The sequence below is a fragment of the Grampus griseus genome (genome assembly GCF_964374135.1).
Source record: "Grampus griseus genome assembly, chromosome: 18".
Lineage (NCBI taxonomy): Eukaryota > Metazoa > Chordata > Mammalia > Artiodactyla > Delphinidae > Grampus > Grampus griseus.
In genome coordinates this window covers 64,116,772-64,136,754 of record NC_139012.1, presented here as the reverse complement: position 1 = coordinate 64,136,754, position 19,983 = coordinate 64,116,772, and the positions used below count along the sequence as shown (strand labels likewise).

General features: G+C 41.6%; 1 protein-coding gene across 1 annotated transcript in view; it reads right to left on the bottom strand.

Moving 5' to 3' along the window:
* WDFY2 (WD repeat and FYVE domain containing 2) overlaps positions 1-19,983 on the bottom strand; it is a 176,092-nt gene that overhangs the window by 84,673 nt on the left and 71,436 nt on the right. Inside the window, exon 2 of the mRNA XM_082676018.1 lies at positions 13,709-13,776. Coding sequence (XP_082532144.1) covers positions 13,709-13,776 — 68 coding nt within the window. The remainder of the gene's footprint in view (positions 1-13,708; positions 13,777-19,983) is intronic.

Below are 19,983 nucleotides of genomic sequence, written 5' to 3'. Positions count from 1 at the left end.
CGAAACGTGCTTGGAAGCCACGAGGGGCCAAGTCAGCTTCCGGTTACCAGCTTTCTCTGTCTATGCTTGTTCATCAGAATGGGGGCCTTTTGACAACTTATTCTATACTGAAATAGTGTTCTAAAGGCCTCAACATAACGTTTAAATTTCTCCCCGCATCTTCACGGTAGCGCTGTAGGTCATGAACTACCCATCATCAAAATCATAATTGGCATCAAATGTTTTTATTCTTACTTTTCAGTTATGATTAGATGTCTTACCCAAGGTCACACAGGAAAAAAAAGCTGGAGGAGGTTCAAAGACATAATTCAAACACACAGTCCTATATTCAAATACCCAACTTAGGTTATCTTTAAACTATAAAAGAACTTCAAGTTCTACTAACAGAGCCATTTGATAAACACATCACTTGGTAACATTTTTTTGATTCTCTATAAAAGACCGCTGAACAACCACAACTACAAAATCTTCTAAACTGCATAAAGTACTTTTTTCTAATTTTCAAACACGATATATTTAGAAAATAGAAATACATAAAAAATAATCGCCCCCCCCCCACTGCAAACTTCCACCAGTACAGCAGAATATCTTCTTCTGGTAGAGCCGCAAATTTAAACTAGATTCCCAAAAGAACACTGCTGGAAAAAAAGCAATCAAACGATATTTAATGCACTGCCCTAAGACAGCCAGTCTTATTTGCCTTTGGCCTATAAACGATGTTGGCAAAATCTCTACACAGATGCTAAGACACCAGGTCTCATAATCCCATAATGTGTGCAGGATTAAAAGTTAATGATTTCATGGAAAACTATCATGTTAGCAGAAAAAAGCAAAAGAAAAAAATACACTGATTACGATACTACATAAAGTACATACACACATAAAAATATACCTGGAAAAACTAAACACAGTTCTTGTGTTTGAGATTATTCCTATAACATTGTCTTCAGTTGTTATTTTGCTACACCTGTTAAAAATTTTAAATATCTAACAATTTATTAAGATATAAGCATGAGTGTATGAAGCAAAACTTGACTGCAGCCCAAATGGCTACACATAGTCGAGAAAAATCTTATCACTTAGCTGCCTGCCTGGCCACATAAAAGTATTTGCTATATGATTTACTCCAAAATTCCTATCTGGTTATATAATAATTAGAAAACCCACTGATCTCTGAATGTGATTTAAAAGACTTTTTTACAATACTGCACAGGCTACCCTTAAATCATCATTGCTATTTCTTTATTCCTTATTTTTCCCCCATTTACTAAATTTCTTGTTATTCTTCAACAAAAATTTAGAATGCTTACTATGTTCAAGACATGTGATGCAATGATATGTAAGGTACTATAGCTGCCATCAGGAATTTATAGATTGTGACACCAACTATATATAGGACCTATAATATAAAACTTGTCCCCAATGTCACCTCCTTAGTCCACATCACTTTATACTGATAGCAAGAAACGCCACCAGAATTCAAAAGGAAAGACTTTTCCTATAAAGGACCATAAACAAAAGAAGTTTTAACAGAAATTCTGTTGTTGCAGAACCCGTATGCTTGAACCCAGATGGTTATAGACAGGGGATTGCCAGAGACAGACAGCATTACCTCCCAGGTGCCTCCAAAGGTACAAACATGCCTTCAAAGAGGCATTATGGTAAAACACCAAGCAACCCTGCGTGTGTGCGTGCGTGTGTGTGTGTAAAGACTTTTGGTAGGTGAGTCTTATGATGGTCCTCAAACCATTTCCCAACTGTGACACTCCCATAGGAAGAGGCCTTGCATTGGTTACCCAAAGGCCCCGCAAGGCCAAGGAGGAAAGAAATGAATTGAAAGAAATACTAATGCCCACATTTGTTGTTATAGTAAATGTCTTTCCTTTGGGATGTTGGGGGAGTAGAAAAATTGACACAGAGATCCTTCTAACTTCAACTCACTGGAAATTAATGAAAAAAGCAACCTCTGAAAGACCAGTGCTATGGCCCATACAAAATAAGCGCCTATCCATCCATGCAAGAAAGTATCAAAGGGCAAAACTGTCTGGCAAAGCATAATAAGACACAGTAAAGTAACGGTAATTATGACCAAATGGTAACGGGAATCCTTTGGAAGGAAGAATAAGGTAGGAAACAAACAAAATATGATTTAAACACAATATTTATAGCCAGGTTGCAAAGATGTGATGTTTCCCAAAGAAGAATTCAGCTTTAAATGCTATAACGCTAATAATTAGTTAGTTGAAGAAGAAATAATTGGGTGTCTCTGATGGCTAAAAGTTCAGGTCAGAGATGAACCTGGCTGAGATGCTGTTCTATCCTCCCACCTTAAAACTGCATTCTCCACAAGCCGAGCACAGTGGCCAACCAGGACTACAAAATTACAATGCAGCTCCCCTCTACGGACTCCTCTATCAAAACTGCATCCCAAAACTCTAGATGAAATACATTTCATCTAGAAATGAGAGAAGAATTCTCATTTTCCAAGCTATCTGATCGAGATCTGCCATCTCCGTTCTGTCTCAGACTGATGACAATCAAAAGACGTGTACTAAAAAAAAAAAAAAAAAAAAAAAAAAGACGTGTACTTGGCAAAATTTTAGGAAGCAAGATCATGAAAAGTACAAGTACGATAGGAAAGAAATTTGTAGGGGTCTGTGGGTAATGGGAAGTAATATTCTCTTATACTAGTGTCAGGACTTTAGACCTTGATGGCCTGTCAAAATCTTATCTTTAAAATTAAACACTTTTGAGCTTCCCTGGTGGCGCAGTGGTTAAGAGTCCGCCTGCCGATGCAGGGGACACGGGTTCGTGCCCCGGTCCGGGAAGATCCCACATGCCGCGGAGCAGCTGGGCCCATGAGCCATGGCCGCTGAGCCTGCGCGTCCGGAGCCTGTGCTCCGCAACGGGAGAGGCCACAACAGTGAGAGGCCCGCATACCGCAAAAAATAAAAAAATAATAAAATTAAACACTTTCATAATACTGTTTCTTAAAAATGAAATATTTCTAGTTTAAGGCAGGTTTTCAGCTTAAAATTTAGGGAGGGTGAAAATAAAGAGAAACACCAGTCTGGATGATTATATTAATGACTATATAATTTGAAGGGAGAAAAGCTCAGGATATGAGCCGTAGGCAAAAATGAGCTCCTGAAACCAACATCAACTTCAACAGAGCAATAATTAAGTGGATTAGAGAGAAACTGGCTACTTGTATTTCTAACACTTTTTTTTTTTTTTTTTTTTGTGGTACGCGGGCCTCTCACTGTTGTGGCCTCTCCCGTTGCGAGCACAGGCTCTGGACGCGCAGGCTCAGCGGCCATGGCTCGCGGGCCCAGCCGCTCCGCGGCATGTGGGATCTTCCCGGACGGGGGCACGAACCCGTGTCCCCTGCATCGGCAGGCGGACTCTCAACCACTGTGCCACCAGGGAAGCCCGTATTTCTAACACTTTTATCCCACGGGCAATCTAAGAAAAAATATTGCTCTTGCTTTCTTAAAAAATGTAAATTGAGAGGAGGCATTCTCAAAATACTTCTATTTGGGGGAAAGTTTCCCAATTTCTATTATTTATACCTATAATTCTTTCATTTTATGACTAATTTATTTCCTGTCCTTTGCTGATCAGTTGAACTTTACTCAAATAAACACATGTTCTGTTGAAGGTTGAACTGTGGATTTCAATCACTCTGACAGCTTTACAATGCCAAAGGCATTATTTGGCAGGAGACACTAATGTTCATGGGATGTGCTGGTGGGAACTTTAAATAAGCAACAGTACTTCTGTGAATAAAACTTCAGGTGTCAAAGGCATCCTGGTGGAGTTAAATGTCAGGATCCTATGATAAGAGGGCCTTGAATAGAGAGGCTTACAAAGATCACCCCATCACCACAAAGCAAAGATTTACTTCATGGACACTATTCCATTCAACTGTGTGTCACAAGACAATAGTTATTAGGTTTACAATATTCAGCCCATTTTTTACTTTATTAAGAACACTTACATTTAGGACTTCAACTGACTAGCATTAAAAAGGGTTTTTTGTTTAAATCGAGTATTTTATGCACTCAACTGAAATTAACCCTTTGTTTTCTTTTAATTTAGTCTAAGTAACATCAGCAAAATTACAGTGAATTGGCAGTGGTCCCTTTTTCTCCCAGAGAGGTTTTAAGTTACAGTAAAGTGATCTAACTACAGTAAGCTTTAAATTACTCTGTCAGATGAAAATCAAATAAGAGTATGCTAAATAAATGCTATAATTATTCAGATTAATTAACATCTGTTATCTTCAGTTTGGATAATTTATGTTTTCCTTCACTTTTGTTACCTATCAAAGTTCCATGGGCACCTTTTCTTCTTGGTAAACAGAGAATTAAAAGACCAGATTATACTATTAATTTTGGAAATGTCAACAGTAAAAACAACAAGTTATTTTCTACACATGGTTCTATAATACAACCTATACCAGAAAGAAACCAACAAGGGAGCAGTATACTTCACAGCTGGGAACCAAGAAGTTATCTGAAATAAGACATAAATTAAACAACAGGATGAGCATTTCCCGATTATACACATAACCCCCACTGCCAAAAAACTCCCTCAACTGAGTTAAAGATATTGTCTAAAAGTCACCCAAACAATCACTATCTTATAAAGACATAAATACCAAATTCATTATTTTAAATACCTTTCAATCTCTAATCTTCCCACATGAATTTCCCCCCAAACTCCAATAAACCCAGCAGAAGGGGTAGGACAGCACACTACAGCACACATTGTCCTAAATCCTTGGACCTCACCAATGGGAAAATTAACATTTGCGATTTACATACAAAATAACTCATTTCCATCCCAAACATAAACATATCAATATGAACATGTTAATCATTTTAATTTTCTAAATTCTCAATTTCAAGTTGCTCTAAGACTACAGTTCTAACAAATGGGAAAAGAAAACCAATCCAGCCACAACCTCACAAATTAACCAATCTTTCCTAATCCCTCTGGGTTAAGGTCAGCAATGATAGGGGAATTCCCTGGTGGTTCAGTGGTTAGGGCTCGTCACTTTCACTGCTGTGGCCCAGGTTCAATCCCTGGTCGGGGAACTAAGATCCCGCAGGCAGCATGGCGTGGCCAAAAAAAAAAAAGATCAGCAATGATACTATACATTGCTTAACTGAAAGAACCTGAAAGTACTTTACAAATACTTATTTGACATATAACCAAAATCTGAGAACAAAGAAAATGGACAGTTTATCTGTTGGGTTCAGAGCAGAGAAAATGAAAGGACTTGCCCGAAGTGAGTCAGCAAATTGGCAGCAGAAATGAAAATCAAATTCCAGTTTCCCTTACAATGAGATATCATCTCACACCAGTCAGAATGGCCATCATCAAAAAATCTAGAAACAATAAATGTTGGAGAGGGTGTGGAGAAAAGGGAACACTCTTGCACTGCTGGTGGGAATGTGAATTGGTACAGCCACTATGGAGAACAGTATGGAGGTTCCTTAAAAAACTATAAATAGAACTACTATATGACCCAGCAATCCCACTACTGGGCATATACCCTGAGAAAACCATAATTCAAAAAAAGTCATGTACCGAAATGTTCATTGCAGCTCTATTTACAATAGCCAGGAGATAGAAACAACCTAAGTGTCCATCATTGGATGAATGGATAAAGGAGATGTGGCACATATATACAATGGAATATTACTCAGCCATAAAAAGAAACGAAATTGAGCTATTTGTAATCAGGCGGATAGACCTAGAGTCTGTCATACAGAGTGAAGGAAGTGAGAAAGACAAATACCGTATGCTAACACATATATATGGAATTTAAGAAAAAAAATGTCCTGAAGAACCTAGGGGTAAGACAGGAATAAAGACACAGACCTACTAGAGAATGGACTTGAGGATATGGGGAGGGGGAAGGGTAAGCTGTGACAAAGCGAGAGAGTGGTATGGACATATATACACTACCAAACGTAAAATAGATAGCTAGTGGGAAGCAGCCGCATAGCACAGGGAGATCAGCTCGGTGCTTTGTGACCACCTAGAGGGGTGGGATAGGGAGGGTGGGAGGGAGGGAGATGCAAGAGGGAAGAGATATGGGAACATATGTATATGTATAACTGATTCACTTTGTTATAATGCAGAAACTAACACACCATTGTAAAGCAATTATACTCCAATAAAGATGTAAAAAAAAAATTCCAGTTTCCCACCTAGGCACAGGTGTTACCCTACAAGCGATTCTGAATAATCTTAAACGACGCATGTTTTTCGGTGTATTTAATGTAAACAGTAAGACTGTTCAAACTGCATCACTCTGTCTTAACTAAGATAACTTATTCAATGCATTCCCTACCTCATTTCACAAAGAATTGGAAATGGCTTTAAAAGCAGATACAATAAAAACAAACGATAGAAATAAGCAAAAAGTCTCGACCGAGGAAAATATATATAAAAGAACAGAAAGAAAATCAAAATAAAAATCCGTTGGGAATATAACAGATCCCATGTTTCACATTATCCATAAGGACTTCGTACCAGGTCCTTAGCGCTGTTCCTCCTAACCTTTTTCGCCTCATGATACACACAGAAATTTGGATGTGAACAGTCCCTGGAGGAAATGGAAGAGACTGCTAGGGCCCAGATGACCGGATCACCCCTGCCCAGCTAAAGGAAATCAGTTCTCGGGGCCTGTAATCCATTTGGATCATCCCAGTACGCTGAGGCACACAGGATGGGAGGTTCTGCCTTAGAGAAAGGCAGGGTTTCTGGCTCTCCTACCTGAAAAGTAATCTCCCTTGGTGCTTCTTCAAAGGGGCGCTGAGCACGATGGTAGACAACTACTTCAAAAGCAGATAAAGCATTTCTTGTATACACACAGCAATATGTGCTGAGGGCACAGTGAACGAAGGCATTTCTGCAGAAGGCTGGCACAAAGCACGAAATCTCAGGATACAGATGAATAATCAACTGCATGTCCTTCATGCTGCCCACCGTAAAGAATAAACAGCCTTTCTCTCAACCAGGCTGTCGATAAAAACTGGAAAGCAGACAGTTCAAAGTTAAGGTTTCCAGTGAGGACTAGAGTTCCTGTACTTGTTTATTTTTTAGCTATTATTTATTTGTTTAAATTTTAAACTTTTTAAAAATTTTAGATGTATTTTTTATTGAGGTTAACACTGGCTTATAACATTACGTAAGTTTCATGTGTACAACATTATATTTCTATTTCTGCATACCTTACAGCGTGTTCACCACCAAAAATTTAGTTTCTGTCACCATACAGTTGATCCCTTTTATCCATTTTGCCTCCCTTCCCCCAGGTTACCACTACTCTCTTCTCACTGTGTCTATGTGTTTACTTTTATTTAGTTTGTTCATTTATTTTGTTAGTGCTTTATATTCCACATGAGGGAAATCACATGGTATTTGTCTTTCTCCGTCTGACCTACTTCACTGAGTAGAGATCCTATGCTTTAAAAGTTAGCTGAGCAAATGATAAAGTGGCCACAGTGGTGGGAAAACTGAAGGGGCCCAACCACAGCCTCAGACTGGACAAATGCCATCATGCCAGGCCAAGGCAGAGAGCTGGATATACGACAAAATCGGTCATTTTAGTTATTAGGTGTACCCTTCATTTGTAATTACCTTTGAAAAACCACCTTCTGTTTTGTTTTGAGGACAAATCCATAAACGCTTAGGAGCCAAAGTAAATTCCACCTGCCTGTCCTGGCAATGACAGAATCCACAGAGGTTTTCCAATTGCCTAACCCTCACTCAGGCCTGAGATGCTGGCCCTCTTAACCTCCTATTCACTACACCTTTGGCAGCCAAGTTGCTTTAACTATTCTCCATAGGGGAAAAGTTGGCAATAAAAGCCCAGACCTGATACCCAATACCGCAGAGTAAGAAAAATCTCAAACACCTGCCACCCTGGCTCCTGCTTGCACTCTCTCTCCTCCACTCCTTTGTCTGACGCCATGAATAGCAAACCTAGTTGGTAAAGTAAATCTAAAATAACTCAACCATGAAAACAGGAATGCTTGTGCTTTTCATGTGTTGGTTTTTTTCCTCCGCCGTGTGATGCAAATGTGGTGGCTGAAATGGTATCTATTAGAAGCCTGGAACAAATCATCACATTTATGGCTATAACTGAAACCTTAACTCTGTACCCTCAGGAAGGTCCCTCTGGTATCCAAGGTCAGGCAGGTCCCAGCTGGGCAGGCTGTAACTTGATCATGTCATAGGCTACTTTCCAGCTACTATGTGAGATATGTCAAGAAGATATTATTTTTGAAAGAATATTTGATAAGGATATGCTCTTATTTCTCACTTATCCATAAAAATCAGCTTATAGGAAACCCCAAATTCTCTGTAGACAGCAGGGTTTAAAACAGACCTCCCTTGGGGACCCTTTGTGACCATGTGCCCATTACACCTACTTCTTTGGTTATACCACACCACACACCATGCACGGTACTCATCTGAGGTCTGCCTCCCCCACTAGACTGTACACACCATGAAGATGGGAATCACCTGTTGTATTAAACACTCTACCCTTTGTACATTGCACGGCATTTGGATGGAAGAAACACTTAAAATTAGTTGAATGCACTGTCCAAAGAAATGAAAGAAAACAGGATATTTCTTTCTGCTTTTCATCTTTACTTGTCCTCACGTTTCCCACACTATTTTCAGCTCAACACCGCAGAGGCACCAATAGGGACCTGCACGGCTCGGTTCTTCCTCTTTAAAGATCACAGATCCAGGAGAAAGTAAAAAGACAGGAAGTGGGAGGTGTACAGTCAGGGCAAGGCTGAGTCAGATACTTGCAGTGACGAGTAGCAGATACCCACTGGCATGGACTCAAGCGCAAATGGGCACATGGCAGTGAGACAGAGGGTATCTCTTGGACTCAAAGGCAGAAGCAGAGCCAGGCTTGGGAGTTCGGAGGATGAGGAAGAAAACCTTAAGGCAACACTTGCTCAGGCTTCACTCGCTCTGGAGCGAAGTGATCCTTCCTCCCTGGTTCACACTTCCTTTTCAGGGCATCAGCTTCCACTGTTTCTTCATGCACACAAATGCCTCACAGCTGTTTCATTTCTGTGTTCCCAGCTCAAGGGACCAGCCGAGGTTGAGACTAGCATATCCTATTCCAAACTCTAAATTCCTGGGAAAATCTGACTCAGGGGCAAACAGCCTTCACCAGACACATCTGGTTTCTCCTGGATGCCTCCTGGAGGGGAAGCAGGAGTTTCTCAGAAAAGACAGGGTATGAGGACACCCCCAAAGCAGTGGCTGGGTTTTTCATCGTGATGAGTCTCCTCTTCATCTTTCTCTCACCTACCACTCTCTGAAGTTCACGCAGTTTCTGCCTTTCAGGCTCACTCCTGCCCTCAAACTTGGCCTTCACTGTTCATTCTTTCTCGTCTAATGCCTTCTGCTCCCGTCCCTCCAATCAACTTCAAATTCTTCTCAATGCTATAAAACATTACTATCCTACCCAGAACATGACAAATACTATATATATATTTTTAATAAATTTATTTATTTTTGGCTGCGTCGGGTCTTCGTTGCTGCCTGCGGGCTTTCTCTAGTTGCGGCAGTGGGGGCTACTCTTCACTGTGGTGCGCTGTCTTCTCACTGCGGTGGCTTCTGTTGTGGAGCACGGGCTCTAGGCGCGCAGACTTCAGTAGTTGTGGCTCATGGGCTCTAGAGCGCAGGCTCAGTAGTTGTGGCACACGGGCTTAGTGGCTCCGCGGCATGTGGGATCTTCCTGGACCAGGGCTCAAACTCGTGTTCCCTGCATCGACAGGTGGATTCTTAACGACTGAGCCACCAGGGAAGTCCTGACAAATCCTATATTAAAAGGGTTTTTTTTTTCCAGTGTTTGTTTGTTTCAGGTTCTGTGACTTTATTTTTTTTCTAACTTTATTAAGGTATAATTTTCAAATAAAATTGTAAGATATTTGAAGTGTACAATGTGATGAATTGGCATGTATTGTGAAAGGACTCCTGCCATCAAGTTAACACGTTTGTCACCTCACATACTTATTATTTTTTTTTTTTGGTGAGAACTTTTAAGTTGTACTCTCTCAGCAAATTTCAATCATACAATACAGTGTTATCAACTATAGACACCATGTTATACACTAGATCCCCAGATTCCATTCATCCCGTAACTGAACTTTACACCCTCTTACCAATCTCTCCCACCTCCTTGCCCCTGGCAACCACTTTTTTACTCTGTTTCTATGAATTCGGCTCTTTTTTTAAGGTATTTTAATGGACAAAATAAACAGATAAACCATATATTGCATGTACAAGATAGTCTCTGTATGTTTTTTTCTGGATTTGGAATACTACCTATTATGTACCACTAAAAACACACAACATGGTCATATCTGCCTTGCGGTGTCCATATTATAGCCTCCAGATATACTGTACTTTTCCATTTACTTTGTAATTAATACCACATAACTGTTATTTAGGGATAATACTGAGTAACCTCTTAACAAAACACCTTTCAATAGAAAGGACTGCCAAAAAAAAGAAAAAAAAAAGAAAAGCCCTTTGGAAATTCAATAAATGAATAAAAGGAATAAATTCTAACTGACACGAAAATGTAGCCTATTTCCTTGTGCAGTAAGATTCTGCTTATCTCAAGTTAAACAAAACTTATAGTCTAGCTCAGAGATCAGTTCCTATGTTATCTGAATGCATATGACCCCTAGGAAAATAAAAGCCAATTTCTGATCAACTGTGAAGAATGCAGCCTTTTGTTCTTTTACCCCTCTCCACGGTAGATGGAACCATCCAACAATGAAAGATTACAGAAATCATCTTGACCATTCACGCGTTGTTCATCTGCATCTCCTGGCACCTAGCTTGATGGCCTGTATACAGTCAGTGTACAGTAAATATTTGATCAACTAGAGCGTGTACTTATATCTATGTATTTACAAATAAACACTATATATGCATGAGGCTTCGCATGTGTTGATATAAACATATGTAAATAGATCAGCATGTTGCAGACAACGCCAAAAGGCAATCTTCTCAAACTTAAAAAGGGCATTCAAATCACCTAGGGATATTATTAAAATGCAGATTATGATTCAGTAGATCTGGGGTGAAACTCAGTATTTGCATTTCTAGTAAGTTCTCAGGTGATCCTGATGCTGCTGGTCTACAGACCAAATGTTAATAGCAAAGTAATCCCTTCTTTACTCCCTTTAGTAGGAGGCCATAGGCAAACTATGCAAATAATTAGACGGTCCTTCTTCTCAAAGATCATGCTCAGTCATTTAGGAAAATGTATGATAATATTCTCAGGGAAACTCATCTTTATTATCAGATTCAAGTCTGCAATAGGTATTTCTTTTTTTTTTTTTTGCAGTACGCGGGCCTCTCACCGCTGTGGCCTCTCCCGCCACGGAGCACAGGCTCCGGACGTGTAGGCTCAGCGGCCATGGCTCACAGGCCCAGCTGCTCCGCAGCATGTGGGATCCTCCCAGACCGGGGCACGAACCCGTGTCCCCTGCATCGGCTGGCAGACTCTCAACCACTGCGCCACCAGGGAAGCCCTGCCAATAGGTACTTCTTTACTGAGCACCTATGCCAGGTACAAGAGCTACAGCAGCCTTTAGTCATTCAAGGATACAGCTTAATAAAGGATGAAAATACAACTTGAGGCGTCTCTGTATCCTCAGTGATATTCAAATAAAGAGAACATTAGAGAATGACACCAAATGTGTATGGATGTGTGTATGGGGGAGGCGGTGGGTAAGCAACTGCTTACGATCCAACATCTTCAAGAGGTTCCTATCAAGTATCGACGTCCATCTCAAGAAGATTCCTTGGGACTTCCCTGGGGGTGCAGTGGTTAAGAATCTGCCTGCCAATGCAGGGGACATGGGTTCAAGCCCTGGTCCAGGAAGATCCTACATGCCGCAGAGCAGCTAAGCCCATGCGTCACAACTACTGAGCCTGCGCTCTACAGCCCAGGAGCCACAACTACTGAAGCCCACGTGCCTAGAGCCCGTGCTCCGCAACAAGAGAAGCCACCGCAATGAGAAGTTCGCGCACCACAACGAAGAAGAGCCTCTGTTCACTGCAACTAGAGAAAGCCCACGTGGGGCAACGAAGACCCAACGCAGCAATAAATTAATTAATTAAAGAAAAAAAAAAGAAGACGACTCCTTGTGCACCATCCCCAAGCCCTCGTCACTCTACCCACGTCCGCCTCTCCTCTGTCTTCGCAGTCATATGGGAACGACAAGCCTCTGGGGTCAACTTCAACTTGCTGGACTATAGAACTTCACCATCTCGTCCTGTTAGATATTATGTCAAGTGTGATGAAAAAGACCATAGGTAAGACTGGTTATACCACTTAAAGATGAGAGAAAAAAAAAAATCAATCAGAGAATTCCTTTCCCTTTCCCTTTCCATTTACCTAAACCCTCATCACTGTCAAGCCTTAAAAGGAAGTTCCCCCAGGGTCTTGGCTGTGCAACGGTGTCTGCTGGAAGCATGACCGGTGAGGGGAAAATATAAGCACTTGGAATTACAGGCTGCCTTTTCACTAATGTAGAGTGGGATGCTTGGTTCAACAATGGGCTATCATCTATTCACTACACTTCTAAAGAAATGCAAACCTCAAAGACAAATTTGAAAATCAGAGAAATCCATTACATCCTTAATAATGTGTTTGTTCATAAACAGGCAAAATTGTTGTTTAAGTTATTACAGTATTCTTTTGCCAGAGGCATAAACTTATTCACATCTACAGCGTAGCATGAATTTCTTTTGGTTGTACGTGGTGGCATGTACTACTCAAACTGGAATACCCGTATCGAGGGAAGTGGTGCACACTGCAGGAAGCCAGAGGGTACTTGAACCCAAACCACAAACCCGGGGCATTTTTCTAGCATGTCAATTTCAATTAAGATTTGAAGGAAGGAGAGTAAGAGAAACATTTCATAATATAACTGAAAATAAGTTTAAATAATTATTTTACATGAAAATAAATATGGAATAGGACAATTAAACTTCAGTCATCTTAACAACAAAACACTAGACAAAAAATTTCGTATCTAAGGGAGCCAGCTCTCTCCCTGCAGGGGAACTTCTGCCAGTGCAAGAATCTAAGAATCAGTCATCTTTTTTTAAAGGTGTATTTGAAAGATTCACTATTTATCAGTGCAAGGACATATTTCTCACATAAGATTCTAGGGAAATAAGACTGACTTCTAATCAGAACGTTTCAATCCTAAGCAAATCCTTTTCAGAACTGAATGTCCAACACTGAATGTTTTGAATTTGAATAAATAGTATAACAATAATGCAAGAACAAATTTACTTCACAAATGTAATCACTGGACAAAATTTTGAGTTGTCTAAGGAAGTACTTTACAAAAAAATTGGAAAAGAGAGGGAGACTGTGTAATTAAGGAGTCTAGGTGCTGTAGTCCTTCCATTAATCTTATTCAGAAACTGTGAATATATAGTCAATTTCAGAACAATTTTCTTATTTTACATACTGAGAGCTAGAATGATTTAGCAAGGTACTTTCCATTATAATGATAATCCCAACCTCAAGCATCTCTACTCAAGAAAATACAGAGAAGGCAATCTGGGAAGGAAGGGGAGTTGGGGTCCATGTCTGATTTTTAGAGACAGAGATCCAGATACTTACAAGGCATCACATGGTATATGCTTGGCCAATATTGTCCACTGTCTCTCTTTAACCACACACGAACAGTCCTGCAACAAAAGAAAATGTGTGTGTTAAATCACACTATTTTTGGTCATGGGAGTGTTGACAGAAACCAAACCTCTTAATTATATATACAGTGGACCCTGAACAACATGGGTTTGAGCTATATAATTCTACTTATAAGCATTTTTTTTTTCACCAAATATGTACTACAGTACTACACAATCCATGAATGGTTGAATCTGCAGATGTGGAACCACAGACACAGAAGGCCAACTATAAAGTTACATGCAGATTTTAGACTGCACGGAGGGTCAGTGCCCCTAACCCCTGTGCTGTTCAAGGGTCAACTCTGTGTGTATATATGACATAACTACATTGTTATAATTAATAACATGTTACATACAAATATGTATAACATATGTTTGTGTATAACATATCTCTATATAATACATGCATATATATTTTAATCATATATATACACATTACATATATGTGCGTGCACACCATTTATGCCTCTCTAAAGGCATATTCCTATATGCCTTAAATTTAAGGCTGTATACATTTAAAATTACATATGACTTTTATAATTAAATATTTGAGGATAATTAAATTTTATACTCATGTATATTTATATACACGCATGGGAGAGTGTTTGAAAATTATTTTTGTAGTTGTTTTGCTCTGGGAGTATAGGGCCTTTGCCCCAGTCGGCTGGAAGCATTCATCTCTCTGGGGAGTAATTAGGATTTACTACGGAAGGGAGTAGGGAGAGAAAATGAAGCAATATGCAACATCTGACACACACGGAAGGATGACATAGTAAATTCACAGTCTCACAAGCCACGGCATCGTCTTGAGAGAAGGTTTTTGCAAACACAGTCAAGCAGTGGTAAACTCTGAGACTCAGATTACTGAGCTAGAGGGCTGGCCATGCAACGCACCATGGAACAGGGTAATCCTGCAGCAAAGGCTGTGGATGAAGTTCCAGGCCAGAAGGCCAGATAGAGACATAGCAGACATCCAGGAGAGCTCAGAGAGGAGGGGCCAAAGAGAGAATGAACCAGAGGATACTGGGAGGTTCTTATCAACCAGAAAGGCCCTACCACGAATTACACCAGCACATGTACGCAAGGCAAACACACCTAGGAGGGAAAGGGATATTGCCCCAGAGACCAGAGGAAGTAGCAAACATCAAACCAAGGGAAACGAACAGTGCCCCACTGCTGCTAGAAGATCATATACACCACACCCCTCACCCCACACCCTTAAACCATCCTAGGGTAAAAAGCAGACACTGAGAATTTTAATCTCAGAGAGAGATGGACACTACCTAAATAGACTATTTAAGTCATCATAATAGACTAAGTTTTAAATTGTATTGGATTTCTTCCCCAGTTAATCAGTGGGTCTCCCCATCAGAATAGGAAAAAAAGACTAACTACAGACATAATAAAGAAATGCCACTTTCTCTGCATGGTCATAAGATACGATGTAGTGATATATATTGACACCACTACATATACATGTAAAAGTCCATCTTTTTGGTCAACCAGCCAATTTGTGAGATGGTATAACAAAAAATAATTCTTAAGAAAGAATTGAATACATACATTATTTATACACATATCATACCAGCCTTCACTTAAATTCTTTGTATAATATATGTCAAAACAACATTTTAATATGGAGATTATTATCTCAACAAGAATAAATACAGGAGTCACATCATGGAAAATGTCAGAATAGGAAGCTCCAAGAATCAGTCCCTGTACCAAATCAACTACTGAGCTGTCAGAATCACTGTTTCAGAATTCTAAAGTCTAGTTAGACACTTGCAGCATCCATGGAAATGCTTGATGAAGAAGCTGGTATATGTCAATGAATTTCACATCTTACTTGCAGCTACCATCATGCGTGCCCCATCCCTGGAGCAGGCAGCTGTGGGGACAGTGGCCCATGGTCATGGAGTGACTTGCAGGTACCAGGGTGGGAACCCTGTCCTCCAAAATTTGGGGATGCATATTGTGATTTGCCTGGCAGTTCACTGAGAGACTAGAGAAGATACTGGCCGTTGTTTCAATCACCTAGGTCTGAAGGGCTTCCCGGGCGATGTCTGCCAAAAGAATTTAAAAGGAAGGAAGACCTTTCTCTCCTTTATGAAATTCAGACATTAAAATAAATCACTCGTTGGGACTTCCCTGGTGGCACAGTGGTTGGAAGTCCACCTGCCAATGAAGGGGACACAGGTTCGATCCCTGGTCTGGGAGGATCCCACATACCACGGAGCAACTGGACCCGCGCGCCATGACGGCTGAGCCTGCACTCTGGAGCCCACGAGCCACAGCTGCTGGGCCCGCGTGCCACAACTGCTGAAGTCCACGTGCCTGGAGCCCGTGCTCCACAATGGGAGGGGTCTCCGCAATAAGAGGCCCGTGCACCACAGAGAGGAGTGGCTCCCACTCGCTGCAACTAGAGAAAGCCCACGCGCAGCAACGAAGACCCAACACAGCCGAAAATAAAAATAAATAGATGAATAAAGTTGAAAAAAAAGAAATCACAGACAGATACACCAGAAATACATCTACGCGTGGAACAACTCCTACGGAGCACCTACTGAACGCTGGCAGAAGACCTCAGACCTCCCAAAAGGCAAGGAACCCCCCACGTACCTGGTTAGGGCAAAAGAAAAAACTAAACAGAGACAAAAGGATAGGGACGGGTCCTGCACCAGCGGGAGAGAGCTGTGAAGGAGGAAAAGTGTCCACACACTAGGAAGCCCCTTCGCGGGTGGAGACTTCGGGAGGCGGAGTGGGGGAGCTTGGGAGCCGCGGAGGAGAGCACAGCAACAGGGGTGCGGAGGGCAAAGCGGACAGATTCCAGCGCAGAGGATCGGGCCGACCGGAACTCACCAGCCGAGAGGCTTGTCTGCTCGCCCGCCGGGGCGGGCGGGACTGGGAGCTGAGGCTCCGGCTTTTGTCGGAGCGCCGGGAGAGGACTGAGGTTGGCGGCGTGAACACAGCCTGCAGGGCGTTAGTGCACCGCGGCTAGCCGGGAGAGAGTCCGGGGAAAAGTCTGGACCTGCCGAAGAGGCAAGAGACTTTTACGTCCCTCTTTGTTTCCTGGTGCACGAGGAGAGGGGATTAAGAACGCTGCTTGAGAGAGCTCCAGGGACGGGCGCGAGTCGCGGCTAAAAGTGCGGAGCCCAGAGACAGACATGAGACGCTAAGGCCGCTGCTGCCGCCACCAGGAGGCCTGTGTGCGAACACAGGTCACTAGCCACACGCCCTTCCGGGGAGCCTGTGCAGCCTGCCACTGCCAGGGTCCCGGGATCCAGGGACAACTCCCCCGGGAGAACGCACGGCGCGCCTCAGGCTGCAACGTCACCCCGGCCTCTGCCGCTGCAGGCCCGCCCCACACTCCGTGACCCTCCCTACCCCCCGGCCTGAGTGAGCCAGAGCCTCCGAATCAGCGGCTCCTTTAACCCCGTCCTGTCTGAGCAAAGAACAGACGCCCTCCGGCGACCTACACGCACAGGCGGGGCCAAATCCAAAGCTGAGCCCCTGGGAGCTGTGAGAACAAAGAAGAGAAAGGGAAATCTCTCCCAGCAGCCTCAGAAGCAGCGGATTAAAGCTCCACAATCAACTTGATATACCCTGCATCTGTGGAATACCTGAATAGTCAACGAATCATCCCAAATTAAGGAGCCCTGTGGATGAAAGGCTCTTGGTGCTGCAGCCAGGAGTCAGTGCTGTGCCTCTGAGGTGGGAGAGCCAACTTCAGGACACTGGTCCACAAGAGGCCTCCCAGCTGCACATAATATCAAACAGCAAAAATCTCCGAGAGATCTCCATCTCAACGCCAGCACCCAGCTTCACTCAACGACCAGCAAGCTACAGTGCTGGACATCCTATGCCAAACAACTAGCAAGACAGGAACACAACCCCACCCATTAGCAGAGAGGCTGCCCAAAATCATAATAAGTCTACAGACACCCCAAAACACACCACCAGACGTGGACCTGCCCACCAGAAAGACAAGATCCAGCCTCATCCACCAGAACACAGGCACTAGTACCCTCCACCAGGAAGCCGACACAACCCACTGAACCAACCTTAGCCACTGGGGACAGACACAAAAAACAACAGGAACTACGAACCTTCAGCCTGCAAAAAAGGAGACCACAAACACAGTAAGATAAGCAAAATGAAAAGACAGAAAAACACACAGCAGATGAAGGAGCAAGATAAAAACCCACCAGACGTAACAAATGAAGAGGAAATAGGCAGTCTACCGGAAAAAGAATTCAGAATAATGATAGTAAGGTTGATCCGAAATCTTGGAGATAGAATGGACAATAGAATGGACAAAATGCAAGAATCAGTTAACAAGGACCTAGAAGAACTAAAGATGAAACAAGCAACGATGAACAACACAATAAATGAAATTAAAAGTACTCTAGATGGGATCAATAGCAGAATAACTGAGGCAGAAGAACGGATAAGTGACCTGGAAGATAAAATAGTGGAAATAACTACTGCAGAGCAGAATAAAGAAAAAAGAATGAAAAGAACTGAGGACAGTCTCAGAGACCTCTGGGACAACATTAAACGCACCAACATTCGAATTATAGGGGTTCCAGAAGAAGAAGAGAAAAAGAAAGGGACTGAGAAAATATTTGAAGAGATTATAGTTGAAAACTTCCCTAATATGGGAAAGGAAATAGTTAATCAAGTCCAGGAAGCACAGAGAGTCCCATACAGGATAAATCCAAGGAGAAATACGCCAAGACACATATTAATCAAACTGTCAAAAATTAAATACAAAGAAAACATATTAAAAGCAGCAAGGGAAAAACAACAAATAACACACAAGGGAATCCCCATAAGGTTAACAGCTGATCTTTCAGCAGAAACTCTGCAAGCCAGAAGGGAGTGGCAGGACATATTGAAAGTGTTGAAGGAGAAAAACCTGCAACCAAGATTACTCTACCCAGCAAGGATCTCATTCAGATTTGATGGAGAAATTAAAACCTTTAGAGACAAGCAAAAGCTGAGAGAGTTCAGCACCACCAAACCAGCTCTACAACAACTGCTAAAGGAACTTCTCTAGGCAAGAAACACAAAAGAAGGAAAAGACCTACAATAACAAACCCAAAACAATTAAGAAAATGGGAATGGGAACACACATATCGATAATTACCTTAAATGTAAATGGACTAAATGCTCCCACCAAAAGACACAGATTGGCTGAATGGATACAAAAACAAGACCCATATATTTGCTGTCTACAAGAGACCCGTATGCTAACACATATATATGGAATTTAAAAAAAAAAATGTCATGAAAAACCTAGGGGTGAAACAGGAATAAAGACACAGACTTACTAGAGAATGGACTTGAGGCTATGGGGAGGGGGAAGGGTAAACGGTGACAAAGCAATAAAGAGGCATGGACATGTATACACTACCAAACGTAAGGTAGATAGCTAGTGGGAAGCAGCCGCATAGCACAGGGAGATCAGCTCGGTGCTGTGTGACCGCCTGGAGGGGTGGGATAGGGAGGGTGGGAGGGAGGGTGACGCAAGCGGGAAGAGATATGGGAACATATGTATATATATAACTGATTCATTTTGTTGTGAAGCTGAAACTAACATACCATTGTAAAGCAATTATGCTCCAATAAAGATGTTTAAAAAAAAAAAAAAAAAAAAAAAAAAAAGAAATCACAGGTTGACCTCAGAGATAAAAGAACAGAAACTTCAATGATCACATGATCACATACAACATGAAATATAGTCTTTGCAGAAAGGGTTGGGAAAAGTCACTAAACAGACAACTGCAGCATTCAACAAGTAACAAGAGCAATCTCTAGAGAGGAGGGAGAGTGTGATTTTCAGTTGCCACATTATAATATTTAAAATATCCAGTTCTCAGACTTGTGGTTGCCAAGGGGCAGGGGGAGTGAGGGAGGGATGGACTGGGAGTTTGGGGTTAGTAGATACAAACTATTACACATAGAATAGATAAACAACAAGGTCCTACTGTATAGCACAGGGAACTATATTCAATATCCTGGGATAAACCATAATGGAAAAGAATATTAAAAAAATGTACATATGTGTATAACTGAGTCACTTTGCTGTACAGCAGAAATTAACACAGCATTGTAAATCAACTATACTTCAATTAAAAAATAAATTTAAAAAATAAAATATTTCTAGACATCAAAAAAATTTTTTTTTTTTTTTTGCAG